Source organism: Pyxicephalus adspersus, chromosome 7 (assembly GCF_032062135.1).
Source record: "Pyxicephalus adspersus chromosome 7, UCB_Pads_2.0, whole genome shotgun sequence".
NCBI lineage: Eukaryota > Metazoa > Chordata > Amphibia > Anura > Pyxicephalidae > Pyxicephalus > Pyxicephalus adspersus.
In genome coordinates, this window is record NC_092864.1 from 2,413,227 (window position 1) to 2,428,198 (window position 14,972).

Genomic DNA, 14,972 nt, shown 5'->3' on the forward strand with positions numbered 1-14,972 from the left:
TCACAATATTGAGATATTTGGAGTATTTGTGTGGTGGAAAATCACAACATTTAGGCAAATTGCTTTGTTTTATTAGAGAGGACTTGATTTAAGGACAACTTCATGGCAAGAGTACCATGGTCTCGTCCTCATCGAGGAGAAGGGTAAATCAGGAGATGGGGGGGGGGGGATTTTTGGTAAAGGACATGCAGTGGGTCAATAAAGAGAATGTGCAGAATACAGATGAATGGCAGACACTAAATGGTTTAATATAATCTATATTGGATATTTATTGATTGTAAGTTTACTGATAAAAACCCAGTCAGCTCTACGATTTCACATTTTTCTTATTGTCTCCATGACATGGGTCTATCGTGGGCACATAGCATGTCGTCCGCCATCCACGGGCATTGTGACTCCAGTGATAAAGGATGCAGCATCAGATGCTAAGAATGCGATTGTCCGGGCCACTTCCTCCACCTTCCCAGGGCGGCCCAAGGCGTGGGTTTCCTTTGCGAGACTCAGAAACTAGAAGAGAAGAGGAAGAGCTGAGAGTCTGATTTATTAAAGTTCTCCATGGCTGGAGAAGATACATTTTTATCAGTGAATCTGGATGATTCAGGATCTGGCGCAGGACTCAAAATATTTGCTAGCAAACAGCAAATGATTTTGAAGAAATCCATTCCAGGTTTGCTGGATCACCCAGCTTCATTGATGAAAGGGTATCCTCTCCAGCTATGAGGCTCATTACAAGGAGGGGAGACGTCAATGTCAGATAAAAAAAAATGGCGTCAACCCTTCTCTATGGCAGCTTTTGGCTTCTCAAAGCTGAACTCCATGCACCCAGCTAAATACATTGATAAAATACACTAACAGGCTTATTTCTCAGGTAGGCTCATTGCTTTGCAGGGCCATCAGAAAGAAGGCTGGATTTTGACATGAAGGCCAAGTGGTAAGGCACATGACTTATTCGGCACTCATAGGGCTCAGTACTCTGTCGTGGGCCCAGGTCTTGTCTATAATCTGAATCCAATAACAGCCAGTAGTGCAGGTGTGGTACCAATCCCCAAGGAGCGCTTAACATGATTCAACTACCAAATTGTAAGGCTGGGTTTTTATTATCATACAGAGGAAAAGAATCTCCAGCCACCAACCTCCTCGTATTGCTCTTCATTCATACCAGCTCGTTTGTGAACTTCAGTTACAATCACCCCCGGACTGAAAAAAAAACAAAGACAAGGTCAGATGGGACACGGAACAGAAACATTCACACTCACCCTGTAATTTCCCTTTCTTCAATGGCTGGGTTTGGAGCATTTAGTATCCTTGTCAAGGTGTCAATCAACTCATCCCAACATCAAACAGGAAACCTTTCTGACTATTTGGCAAATTGACTATACTAATGATAATATCCACGGGTCACGCCTTTTATTAGACACATTTTCAGGTCTTTTCTTCAAATATTGAATACAATGTTTAGCTACAAACTCTGGATTTATGAAAAATAGACAGTGATGGGTGAATCTGCTTAGCTACGCTTTGTTTTGGGTTCAGATTTAAACCCAAACTAATGTTCACCTTGCCAATTCAATGTCAACTGTGGCCCCCTTCGTTACACAGCTGGCAGCGATTTCATTGTCTGGTTGTTGTCAGGAAAAAAAACTGCAACTGGCTGTGAGATCCAAGGCTACTATCAGAAATCTCTGGGGACAACACTAAGTACACTTCTCTGGCTCCTCTATTTGTATTGCAAAAGTCAAGTTGAGGGTCTGGGCAAATCGGCAAGGGAGCCAGGTACAAAAGGATAGTCAGACTCTACTTTCATCTAGATATATTGCTGGCTGGACCTCCTACTTACCCCCGGGCTCCCTTGTTGGCTAAACCAAACCCCCCACTTGCCCCCGGCTCCCTTGTTGGCTATACCAGACCCCCCACATGCCCCTAAATCTCTTGTTGGGCAGACCAGACACCCCCCCCCCCCCACTTGCTACTGGGTCCCTTTTTGGCTATGCCAAACCACCCACTTGCCCCTAAATCTCTTGTTGGCTAGACCAGACCCCCTATGTGCACCAGGCTCCTTGCTTAAACTCCTAGTATTTAGTGCTGTTTGACTGCTACCATGGCCCTCTACATGTCTGTAAGCACAACACCAAATATATAAGTGAGGAAAAGCCTCAGATTGCCTATGCCATGCTGGGACTGAAGTTGCAAAGTGACATCACTTCTCTGCAAATTCTTTGCAACCTTAGAATCTAACACCGACCTTCTTGGAGATGCATTATGCATGCTTCTTCTTTCTAGCAATGAAGGAATGGGGAGGGGGTAATGCTAGCAATGTGCAGTTCTGATACTAATCCAATTACATTTAGCCTGCAGCACACAGGTTTTTGCACATCAGCACTACTTTCAGAATTTAAAACATGAAAAATGCATACCAGATTATCTGGTTTTAAATCTGGACTTACAACTCTGTTATACAGGACAGGCCTGCCCAGCGGGGGACCTAAACCTCCCGATAAACCTTCACCTCCTCTGGGACCCCCCCCCCCCCCAAAACTAAGGGGGCAGTGGCTGATTTGGTGCCTTTTGCTGTCCAACAGATGCTGGATTACAGATATCTAACATAGAAAGTCATGTGTGAGACGGTAGGAAGGTAGGTGGTGGTTTAAGGTCAAAGCAGCTTGAGGACTTGTCCTTGAGGACCGTGTGCCAACCCTTTAGTGATCAATAGTATATGGAATAGGCAAGAGAGGATAAAAGGCAAACAAATATGTATTGATATAAGTGATACAGCTCAAAAACTACAATACATTTCATTATAGTACTTGTGGCCACCATAGCAGGTTGTGGTCCAAAACGGTACAAATGGGGCTCTAGAGGGTGCTATACATAGGTCATCTACTCATGTAAACACATACCGTGTTTCCCCGAAAATAAGACACTGTCTTATATTTTTTTGGGCTTCCAAAAACACACTAGGTCTTATTTTCAGGGTAGGTCTTATATACTTTTTTTAATGAAAAAAAAACACTTACCATATTCCCAAATTCCCCTTACAAATTCCCCTTCTGATCACTCTGTGCTTTTTTTCCACTGTTCGGCAGTTAGGACAAGGAACAGCACGTGGCGCTGTGCCGGTTTCTTTCCTGCTTTACAAACAGGAAAAGACACGATGCTGGCAGAGGAGAGAAGAGAGACATGCTGCAGCCAGAAACACACGCAGGATCGCGTATCAGGTGAGTATATTATTTTAATTTTTTTTTTTAACACATTTTTAAGGGCTCACTAGAACTAGCCTGGTTACATGCACTTCAGCTTCTGACAGGCGAAGTGCATGTAATATCACTCCGCCTGTGACAGGAGCCGGAACTACAAGGAAAGCATCGGCTTGTGCGGCTGTGTGTTAGCCCGCTGTGTGTACGCCCGCTGTCTCCCGCTCGGTGAGTACTGTTTTAATTTATGTTTGCTTTTATTTTTTTTTTATTTTTCTACTAGGTCTTATTTTCGGGGTAGGTCTTATATTAGGGCAGGTTGGGGGAAAAGTGCTAGGTGTTATTTTCGGGGTAGGTCTTACTTTCGGGGAAACACGGTATCTACCAATATCTTTGTATTTCTGCAGATGAGTGTTAAATCAAAGTAACCGATTTTATACTCGACGCATTTCGCCCATTGGTTTCATCAGGGGTAATGGTATATCAGCAGTTTACACGCATGCAGTTATAGTACAGGATTGATATGCAACTTGATTCAGTAGATGTAGTTTATATGAAGAGGTTTCCAACCTTTGAGGCCAGGTAAGCAGTGTAAGCCAGGTAAGCAGAGGAGCCAAGTCATGTGATCAGATCACAGACGTTGTTCTTGAAAGTGCCCCGTGTATGTGGTATAAGGGGACTGTTTTGGCTATTGACATGAAAAGCATTGGTCAGCTTTTAGTAATTCTACTCACCAAACAGCATTGACGCGGACCTGCTTACTGGCCAACTCTAGAGAAGAACAAAAACACAGTGACTATAACCGAAGAGTTTTAATAAGCTGTATGCAAATCTAAAACATATTTTTCAGCATGGCTCCTGCAGACCTGAAGGTCAAAAGAGGTGTCTGCATGGGAGGTAACGCTGCTGTTACTGGCAGGATCTCCAAAAAAAAGATTTTCCTTATTACATTACATAGAGAACCTGGAAATGTTTAGATTCTATCCCTGCCATAACTTACTAGTTAGAAACACCTCTCATATCTGGGATTATTTCTCCTCCATTAATTCATTGTTCTGTGTTTGATGATTTCACTCACCGAGGGCGGCACATCTGGTCATATGATCCACGGCTGACTTGGACATGCAGTACGCTAGGACACCGGGGAACTAAAAGACAGAAGACAAAAGCAGAATTTAGAAGACTGACACCTGGTTCTCTTCCTTCGGGTTATCTCATTGTTTATTTCCACAACCTAATACCTAAAATATAAAATCCCAGAAAGGAGAGACAATTACGGAACGTTACAGAATGTCCGTCCCTGCGGCCCAAAGAACTAGCAAGGCAAGGTTTGTGTAATTATAAGGGGGCATTACGACTTTTAGGTGTGATTACAGATCACCACGAGGATAGGTCACATTCTTTGTCATTACTGAAGGACAAGCAATGTGTTCGTAGCCAGAACCGGTCCAACAACTTTGTGCAGCCAAACAGAAGCTGCTGGGTACAAACATCCAAAACTCTTTCTATGCCAGACAGTGCTGAAACAAAATGACTGTCTATATTTGTGCTCTGAAATGTGAATAACAAAGAGCTAGTTACCCCTTTGTGCAGAGAGAGGAGACAAACAGAAAAAACAAAGCAGCTGCATGGAATCACCAAACTGGTTTACTGGCTGAGAGATAAGTGAAGTATACAATGCATACAAATGATGGGACTGTGGATGGACAATGTCATTGTGAAAATAGTCATATGAGCTGGAGGGGGGGTTTAGCGAATGGTGCCCTGCTGGGGAGAACAGGGGGAAAGGTATATTACTGGGAGGAGGAGGGGGGCTATAGGCAATGGTGCCCTGCGGGTAAGAAGGGGGAACCAAGGGAAATGTATATTGCTGGAGAGAAACAGGGGAGAGCCCAGGGAAGGCGGTAGTATGGGAGTAGTGTGTAGTGTTAGTGTTAGAATTTGGGTTGTCCTTATATTCAACCCGAATATGGCTGTTCGAATTCGGATAGACCCGACCCAAAAAACACGGGATTCGACAGCGCAAATTCGTGTGTAAAAAATGTGTTAAAAAAAAAAAAAAATAAAAAATGAATGTTAAAGTAATTTATTGAATGTGTGTGATTTGTTTAACTAACTTTTATTTTTTTACAAGTTATCCCACAAAGACAGGATGATTCCCACAGCTGTGGGAATCTTCCTGTCAGTGTGGGATCTCCAGGTACTAGAGGTTAAATGTGGACAAGTCTCCCCATTTATCACCTCTAGTGCTCTGTGATTGGCTGAGGAAAGGTAAACCCGAATGACAGCTCAGGAGTCATCAGGATTTTCCTTTCCTTAATTAACCTCTAGTGCCGCGGATCGCACACTGTTCGTATTGAGAAGATCCCCGGCACTAGAGGTTAAATGGGGACAAGTCTCCCCATTCAAAACCTCTAGTGCTGTCTGATTGGCTGAAGAAAGCTTTTCTCAGCCAATCAGGAAGCCCTATCCCTATTCCTGGATAAGAGTTTCTCTATCCAGGAACACAGGACTCCCCCGATTGCTCTTGCAGTTCCTCAAAGTCCTAAAAATAACCCGAATTTTCATTGAAAATCATTGACTTTAATGGTGTTCGAATTCGTCATTCAATCACCCGCACAATATCCCCCATTCGATTGAATGGATGTCGAATCGAATAGTGAGATATTCGACCAACACTAGTAGTATGGGAAAAGGCCCACTGCCAGGCACAGAGCAGGGAAAGGCGTAGTGCTTGCACAATAACATTTACAAATTACCAGTTTATCGGAGATCTCTGCAGGCTACGAGACTTCATATTAATCTGTGTTATTCCTTTTCGTTTTGTTATAATCTGTTGCCACTAATATAAATTAAATCATGCAAAGATCATCGGCCTCTTATCCTGCAGCAGTTTTGGTCGAGATGAATAAACAAACCGCCCTGGCAGATATTATTGTGCCAAGAATCAGGGTGCGGCCAACCTATAGTGCCAAGAAGAAGCATGTATGGGCAGTGCAGAATATTTTGCAATGGCTCAAAAAATGCTCAGGAAATGCCAATCTATGGACATCTGTGGATAAAGTTTTGCTTTTGTATTGATTTGTTAATTTGTGGGCTCAAACCCACCCCCTGCCCACTGCATGGAATATTAATGAGCGCAGAGGCAACGTGCGGACTGGAGTTGGCATCTTCTTTAGGGGAGATACAGCGGTTTCTCCCTGCAGCTCCTCCATTGAAAAGCTGCTGTCGGATGTGCAGATGTTGGTTCTTTCCCAATCATATGGGCACAGCCAAGGTGACAGCCGCTGAAGATGCACAGTATTACTTCCTCCTTTCAAGTCCCCTCCACCTAACAGCCATTGTTCAGATATGACTGGGCCACAGAGTTCACATTCATATATCTCCCATATAAATGTGCTGCTGCCCAGTTCTGAATGTAAACATTGTATCCTCTCCTGGCACAAGGTATGAGCCATTTACCATGGACAGGGGCCAGCTCTCTGATAACAATATTATCTGAGACCCAGAATTCCATTCACCTCCTAGGATGAAGCCATGGCCTTGAATGAACCTGACTAATATGGGAATTCTATTGAGAGGACCAATGCATATAATAAATGTGCTGCTGCCCAGTCCTAAATGCAAACATTGTATCCTCTCCTGGCACAAGGTATGAACCATTTAAAATGGACAGGGGCCAGCTCTCTGATAACGATAAGGATGAAGCCATGGCCTTGAATGAATTCTATTGGAAGGACCAATGCATATGCTCACAGGAAGAAGCATGCACTTGGGGAGCAATGCTAATAAATTATTATTTGATTTGTACATATTGCTAATAAAGTTCCATGTCTTGGCATCATTGAGGAATCCCCCGGACTCACACTACAAGCAGGATTCACCTGAAACCAACCAATGCTCAATGACATTGCATTGTGCTGTCAGTCTAACGTAGGGAGCATGTATACTGGAGGGGTGTGTGGAGAAATAACCTCCATGTGCTGTTTCTCCTTCATCGGGTAAGGGGGGGAAGTGACATTGGTTTTGCCTTGAACAGTGAATTTCTGACATCAAATGTCATGCTTTTCAGTTTTAGACCCTGCCTCCAAGGCTCATTCTAGGCTACTACCATGACCTCCCCGCAACACACGTGACAATTCCCAGATCTGCCAGGAGGGGGTGTGTGTCTCCTCACCACCCCACGGGGGCAGCACTCAGGTACAGATTGTTCTTTGTTTCTTTCTTTAGATTGTGAGCTCTGAGGGGAAGTGGGTGATGTGGCTATGGACATTGTACAGCGCTGGGGTTCAAGCTATAGAAAAATACACAATGACACTGACCGATCGCTGTCCGGTGACACTGGATACATTGACGATGTTTCCTTTGGTTTTGATGAGATGGGGCACCGCGAGCTGAGAGAGATAGAAGAGGGACCTGGAATAATAGAGAAAAATAAGCAGAATATTTACCAGAAATTGTCACTTCCTGTTTTGTATAGATAGGGATTTACAAAATAAATATAAACCCAATCACCAATTAAACAGTAACATAAAAGGTTAGACCAGGCGGCTCTTCAGCCTCCTTGTTGTGGCTCCCTTCGGCTGCCGCGGGGAGATCTCTGATGGGGGATCCCCTTCCTCCCAAGTATTTTTCTTTAGTGGAAGAGGAGGCAAAATGGCTCTTTTGATAGAAAAGGTTGCTGACCCCTGGGTTAGACTGACAATCTCTGTATGAATGTGACTGTGTAGGCTGCCATCTAGTGGGGACATGAGGTAAAGACAGAACAATGCCAGGTCTTGGTTGTATGGGACCTAACCCCCAACTCCGGGTACAAAGTTCCTCTTCCAACCCACCCCAAGGACGGGTTTTATTTATAGGCAGAGTCAGCTGAGCTTCCTGGCTCTGTTACTGCACATCTTGGGGTGCTGAAACCCCCACTGCATTATCTGGTCTTCTGTGGAGTTCTTCTGGACTGTCCAGACTTTGATAGAGATCCTTTTGGTTCTCCTAATAATATCTCCTACACTCTATGGACCTCTGTGGGGTTCCTTACAATTTATTTGCGGGGTTCCTTACACAATTATTTTCTTGTGTCTATGGCCTGTGGGGTTCCTCTTGGACCTTTAGGTGTCTGTAAGGACCCATGGACTTCCAGGGTCTATAGGCCACTGTTGGACTCCTTTTATAACTTTAGGCCTCCATGGTGATTTTCATTGAATGTAAGGCTTCTGCGGGGGCCACCTTGGACCTATAGGCCTCTTTGAAGCCTTTCTTACAGCTATAAGCTTCTGTGAGACCCATTTTGGCGCTATAGAGCCGTGTTGGGCTCACTTTAGACTTAAAGGTCTATGCGGGGGCCCATCTTAGATCTATAGGCCTCTGTACGGTTTCCTTTAGACCTATGTGGAGCCTATCATATATCCTTGTGAGACCCATTTGGGGCCTATAGCCCTCTTTAGGGATTCTCTTTGAACTATATACCCCAGTGGGTGACGCCTTGCATCTAAAAGCCTCTTTGAGCTCTATAGGGCTCTGTGATGCTCACTTTACACCTCAGTGAGGTTTCCTTTTACAACTAAAGATATTTGTGGGGCTCATCTGAGACCTATAGGCCCCTGTGGGGCTTATCTTAGACCTCTGTGGGACAAATGTTGGCCCTATAGACCTCTGTGAGGCTCCTCTTGGACCTAAAGGCCTCTGTTGGGCTTCTCTTGGACCTATATGCTTCACCTTAGCTGGGAAGGCCTCTGTGGGGTTTTCTTTAGACCTCTGTGAGACCCATTTTGGCCCTATAGACCTCTGTGAGGCTCCTCTTGGACCTAAAGACCTCTGTGGGGCTTCTCATTGACCTATAGGCTCCTGTGGGGAACACCTTGAATGTATAGTCTTCTGTAGAACCCATGTTGGCCCTATAGGCCTCTCCAGAGCCCATCTTAGACCTATAGGCCTCTGTGGGGCTCCCCTTGCCTCTGCTGCCCTCTCTAGGGTTTCATTAGGATAATTCTGTGTTGAAATTTTATTTTAAACACCCCACCCTGGCTGGTTCCTCCTCACCGCACATTGGTGTTCATCACACGGTCGTAGTCCCCCAGTGTGGTGCTCTCCAGCGTCCCATTGGTCAGGATCCCCCCACTGTTTACCAGGACGTCCAGCTGTCCAAAGTGACCGACTGTCTCCTCTACAATCTGCTGGAGGATCTTCTCATCTGTCAGATCTCCGGGGACCAGAAGGGGCTGCGGGGGAAAGTGACAAGGCCCAATAATGGAAGGGGACACAGGAGGGGGACACTAATCACTGTGACACGGGAGAGGGACACTAATCAGGGGTGGCACCTGATCTCAAGGCTCGTCGTGATTGGTCTGTGTAGCTCATGTTTCCGCCCCAGACTAGCTGTCACCCAGTGGATGGGGAGAGCCCGCCCAATGCCTCTTATTTGTTACAATGTATCACATGACCAAACCTACCACTCTACAGCGATTCACCCTCACTTCCTGTCCTGCTGAGACAGGAAATGGAGCAACATGGCATAGACAGGAATATAAACATGGCAGATTTTCTATCCCTTCCTGTTTGAAGACATCGGGCTACCGTAACATGTGACACCAGAACACAATGAATTCTGATTAGTTGCTATAGGTTACGGCACTATACAATGAACTGAATGCAAAGTACGGTCCAGCCAGTTTTGTGGCTCCTTGTTGGACAACACAGCCAAATCCTCAACCTATAGCAACAGCAGCTCGGTGAGGACACACCCCCAACATAAGGATTGGACACTCACTGCATGTAGGAGACTGATTGGCTGCTAGGTTTGCTCCTCCCTCTCCCAGTGTCAGCACTGCTGTATGGAGGAATCCCAATACAAAGACAGAGTCAGGTACTTTCACTGCCTGCATGATTGTTATGGCCACAGCTGGAGGGGCGGGGTGATACATAGAAGCTATGCAAGTGTCCCTGGCCTGAGACATGCAGACTCTGTGTCACAGATAACCATAAATCAGACAATCCAGCACTGGGGACCCCTGCCATGCCCCTATAGGGCCCCACACCCCTGCCATGCCCCTATAGGGCCCCACACCCCTGCCATGCCCCCATAGGACCCCTGAATTGCTGGCACCCCGGAAGCTATGCACGCTCACCGGTTCTCCCTGTGCAGCCATCTCTCCGCCTAGGCACACACGGTGTTTTTTTTTTCTTTTTCTGGAAACTTTATTGACACTCTGCTAGCAGTTACAGCTCCACTGGTTAACTCCTTCATGGCTCTGCCAAATATTTCCCTGTGAGAGAAGGCTGCTATGGGAGCTGCAATATGAGCTGCGATAGAGCTGCAATGGGGGCTGTAATGGGAGCTGTAATATGAGCTGCAATGGGAGCTGTAATGGGAACTGCTATATGAGCTGCAATGGGGGCTGTAATGGGAGCTGCTATATGAGCTGCAATGGGAGCTGTAATGGGAGCTGCAATATGAGCTGCAATGGGAGCTGCAATATGAGCTGCAATGGGGGCTGTAATGGGAGCTGCTATATGAGCTGCGATAGAGCTGCAATGGGAGCTGTAATGGGAACTGCTATATGAGCTGCAATGGGGGCTGTAATGGGAGCTGCAATGGGAGCTGTAATGGGAGCTGCTATATGAGCTGCAATGGGAGCTGTAATGGGAGCTGCAATGGGGGCTGTGATAGAGCTGCTATGGGGGCTGTAATGGGAGCTGCAATATGAGCTGCGATAGAGCTGCAATGGGGGCTGTAATGGGAACAGCAATGGGAGCTGCGATGGGAGCTGTAATGGGGGTTACAATATGAGCTGTAATATGAGCTGTAATGAGAGCTGCTGTATGAGCTGCAATGGGGGCTTTAATGGGAACAGCAATGGGGGTTGTGATGGTGGCTGCTATAAAAGTTGCAGTGGGGGCTGCACACTGCTCCACATGAACAGATCAAGTCACTGAGCCTTCCATTATAGAGAACAAGGAAAACATTTCCAGCTCAGGAGGAGTCTCAGCTGGTTTAGTAAATTAGTTCTGTGGTCCTCCGAGATGCCAGAATATTTCCAGGACTCCATAATGGCACTCTCTGTGTTTGATACATTGTGAATGATAATGAGTACAGACTCCTCCAGGAGGAACAGGGTCCTCAGCTCCCCCACAGGGCATTGGAGGGACTGCCCCTATTCATACCTCCTAACTGCCTCTGATTTGGAGGGCATAGGAACTGGCACACTAAGTACAATACTACACATCCATAGCAGAGGGATCTCAGCCTGCAATACCGCCAGTTGCCAGCAGAGGGAGACAATCCCAGAATTTTGCTGGATAACCACACACAGACAGATACAAATCTTTTGTACAATCTGCTGTCATGGGGGTGTTGTGTAGCAGTTGGCTGATTTGTGAGCTTAAATTGTTAGCATTGTGACCTCGCCCACTACTTACACACACCAGGAGGCGCCACCAGCTGTAATATTTTTACACACGGAATTGTAGGGCAAATGATAATTCAGAACCAGCACCAATGTAATTCAACAATTAAATATAAAACTATAGACCTGGGATTGTGTGTTGTGTGTTTTCTCTCCCTGTCTTTCACTTTCATTCTCTCCCTGCAGTGTCAGCACAGGCCGCACCCTGGGCAGGAAGGGGTTACAGGACAACCTCCAGATGTGACAGCACACACATGTCACCCACATGGTGTCACCCGGCACCGAGAGAGTGAAACGACAGGAGAGAGCCAGGAAGGTGACAGCACCCAGAGAGAGCCGCTGGTCATACACATACAATCTGCTTGCACAATCTGTACTACAAGAGCCTGCGTGGTGGGCTGCACACTGACCGCTAGGTTTGTATCATTTTTGCTCTTTTCAGGGATTCTTCATAAGACATTTTCTGTTATCGTTGTTGTAATTTGCAGATTCCGGGAAAGATCATCGACAGTCGACACGGAAATCTCGAGATTCTCATGGATTGGTTGGCTCAAGGTCAGAAATTAACGCTTTAATGGATTTTGTTATATTACTCTTTGTCTGTGGGAACCACACATCCACCTCTATGGGGCCCTCTATGGGATCCTCAATGGGGCCCTCTATGGGATCCTCTATGGGGCCCTCAATGGTATCCTTTATGGGGCGCTAAATGGGATCCTCTATGGGGCACTCTATGGAATCCCTTATGAGGCCCCCTACAGGGGGCTTTATGGGATCCTCTATGGGGCCCTCTATGGGATCCTCTATTGGGCGCTCCATGGGATCCTTTATGAGGCGCTCTATGGGGCACTCTATGGAATCCCCTATGAGGCCCTCTACGCGGGGCTGTATGGGATCCTCTATGGGGCCCTCTATGGGATACTCTATGGCGCCCTCTGTTGTTACTTTACAATGTTTCATGATTTGTGTTGTGATATTTTATTCTATTATTTATTCTATTTATTCTATTATTTCCATTTCAGCCAGACTGGGGCCCATCCCACTCCCCTACGTGAGTACCCCTCTGCATGTGTACACCCCGGAGGGGGGAGGGGTATGATAAAGTGTTGGACAATTCTCTTCCTGCTATGGGAATTTCAGGGCCAGTCCACCTTTAGGGGCTACTAGGGGTGTGTCTCCTCTACCACGGGAAGTTTAAGGAAATCCTCCATTGGGGTTATCTGAGGAAGTTTTTAGCCCCTTCCTACCCTATATCACCCACAAAAATATGCGGGATCATGAGAAGTGAAGGGGCATTGGGGACAAGTGGGATAAAGGACATGTGGGGTGGGGAAATAAGGATTGGTGTAGGGCCATTGAAGTGGGGGAATATGAGTGATATAAAGGTGTGAGGTTGGGAGACATGAAAAATATAAATATGGGTGGAGGTAAGTGGTGGAAATGACGGGGGGGTGTGGGGTATGTAGGCTGGAAGTATATGGGGGGTGGGGGAATGTACACAGGAGGAATATGGGGGACAGGAGGGTGAGGGGTATGTAGGCTGGAGGTAAATTGGGGGACATAGGGGGCTGGGGGGTATGAAGTAGTGTTGGGCGAATATCTCACTATTTGATTTGACAGCTATTCGATCTAATAGTGAGAGATTGTTGGGGTGGTCGAACACCATTGCAGTCAGTAGTGGGAGAATTCGGGTTATTTTTAGGGACTGTTAAGGGCTGCAGGAGCATTCAGGGGCCACTACAATGTAGTTACCATTTTTCTGGCAGTGGATAAAAGAAAAATGTAACAAATGTATCAGAAAACTTCTGTGCTGGAAAGTGTTACAGAGTAAGAGATGTCATGGCATTGTAGGATAACCTGTAAAAAAAATTAGTTAAATAAACACAAACACTTCATATATAATTTAACATTCATTTTTATTTTTTTTAACACATTTTTTATCCAAATTTTTACCGTCGAACCTCGTTTTTTTTTTTTTTTGGGTCGGGTCTACCCAAATTTAAACAGCCATTTTCGGGTCGAATATAAGGACAACCTGAATTCAAACACCAACAATATTTGTGACATTCCCTGTATTTGATGGTGCAGGTGGCAGTGGTAACTCTGCTCCCTCCATGGATCTTCACTTCTGTTGGTGTCGCTGATCACTCCCTGCTGTACACTGTAAGTATTCCTGGCAGAGTGTGAATGTGGGGAGAATAAAGGGAGCTTTGTGTGTGAATGTTGGTGTGAATTCTTCAGCTTGACCCCTCAATGTCTCTCCCGCACAGCTCTGTGTGATAATCTCCGTCCTCCTGAAGGGGTCGTTGATGTCCCGTTGGATCACCTACAGCTATGTGAGTGTCCATGGGGACCCGCCATGTACTATATTGGGGACAAGGGCCAATCCATGAACCTGACCCCCACAGTCCCAGCACCCCACAGATTCACACATCATTATCCTATCATGACATTGTAATTTCTTGGTGGCCATACTTCTAGCAGTGACCCTCTGACGGTGTTATATTGCAGGCCCGGTTTCTGCACTGCTCGATGATTCTACTTCTGCTGTGCGGGGTGATGATGATGGAGATTTGGGTCATCGGTGAATCTCTCCGGATCTCAGTGCTGCCATTGGTGAGGAGCGGCTGTGCCATATACACAGTGTGCTGTCATGTGACCTGTCCAGTAATATAACTCCGCCTCTTCTATATTTCACTATAAAGCTCGTCCTGGTCCCGGTATCCAACGTCATCGGCATCTTTATATTAACAGCTGGAAGACTGGAAGAAGGGAAGAGCTCGGTGAGTGTACTGCTGGTGGAGGAGGGCCACTGCATAAAGATGTATTGTCACCCCTGGATTTGCTTGTTCAGCCAGTCTACTGATCCAGGGATGCCTGCCAGACAGCACAGCCAGGAGGGGTACATAGGTCCAGGGGAGAGACACCATACAGGAAGGAGAGAGCAGAGAGATGACTGTGGGCCAAGAGTGTGACACCATACCGGAAGGAAAGAGCAGAGTGACAGGAGAGTGACACCATACTGGAAAGAGAGAGCAGAAGGAGACCCTACTGGAAGGAGGGAGCAGAGAGATACCATACAGAAGAGAGGGAGCAGAGACAGGAGAGTGCAGAGTGACACCATACAGGAACGAGAGAGCAGAGAGATAGCAGAGGACAGGAGTGTGACACCATACAGGAAGGAGAGTGCAGAGTGACAGGAGAGTGACACCATACAGGAAAGAGAGAGCAGAAAGACACCCTCAAGGAAGGAGAGAGCTGGAGACCCCACATGAAGGAGGGAGCAGAGAGACACCATACAGGAGAGAGAGAGCAGAGACAGGAGAGTGACACTATTTAGGAAGCAAAGAGCAGAATGAAATCATGCAGGAACGAGAGAGCA

The 14,972-nt window shown here is 46.2% G+C and overlaps 2 protein-coding genes across 5 annotated transcripts in view; one reads left to right on the top strand and one right to left on the bottom strand.

The window, feature by feature from the left end:
- Nucleotides 1-241: 241 nt before the first annotated feature.
- LOC140334675 (3-oxoacyl-[acyl-carrier-protein] reductase FabG-like) lies at nt 242-10,333 on the bottom strand. The gene is made up of 7 exons (XM_072416915.1): nt 10,313-10,333; nt 9,228-9,460; nt 7,514-7,607; nt 4,270-4,339; nt 3,926-3,962; nt 1,134-1,197; nt 242-507 (listed from the first exon to the last, which is right to left on the bottom strand). The coding sequence occupies exons 1-7, from the start codon at nt 10,331-10,333 to the stop codon at nt 349-351; spliced, it is 678 nt and encodes a 225-aa protein (XP_072273016.1). The 3' UTR covers nt 242-348.
- Nucleotides 9,691-14,972, top strand: part of LOC140334807 (uncharacterized) — a 12,242-nt gene continuing 6,960 nt past the window's right edge. For 2 of the 4 annotated variants that reach the window (XM_072417051.1, XM_072417053.1), the window contains exons 1-8: nt 9,693-10,050; nt 11,777-11,906; nt 12,079-12,145; nt 12,613-12,641; nt 13,679-13,753; nt 13,861-13,926; nt 14,102-14,206; nt 14,296-14,373. In XM_072417051.1, the coding sequence (XP_072273152.1) occupies nt 11,856-11,906; nt 12,079-12,145; nt 12,613-12,641; nt 13,679-13,753; nt 13,861-13,926; nt 14,102-14,206; nt 14,296-14,373 (471 nt within the window). In that variant the 5' untranslated portion in view covers nt 9,693-10,050; nt 11,777-11,855. Of the gene's footprint in view, nt 10,051-11,776; nt 12,007-12,078; nt 12,146-12,612; nt 12,642-13,678; nt 13,754-13,860; nt 13,927-14,101; nt 14,207-14,295; nt 14,374-14,972 lie in introns of those variants that run through there. The other 2 variants (XM_072417052.1, XM_072417054.1) reach the window with 2 other exon arrangements.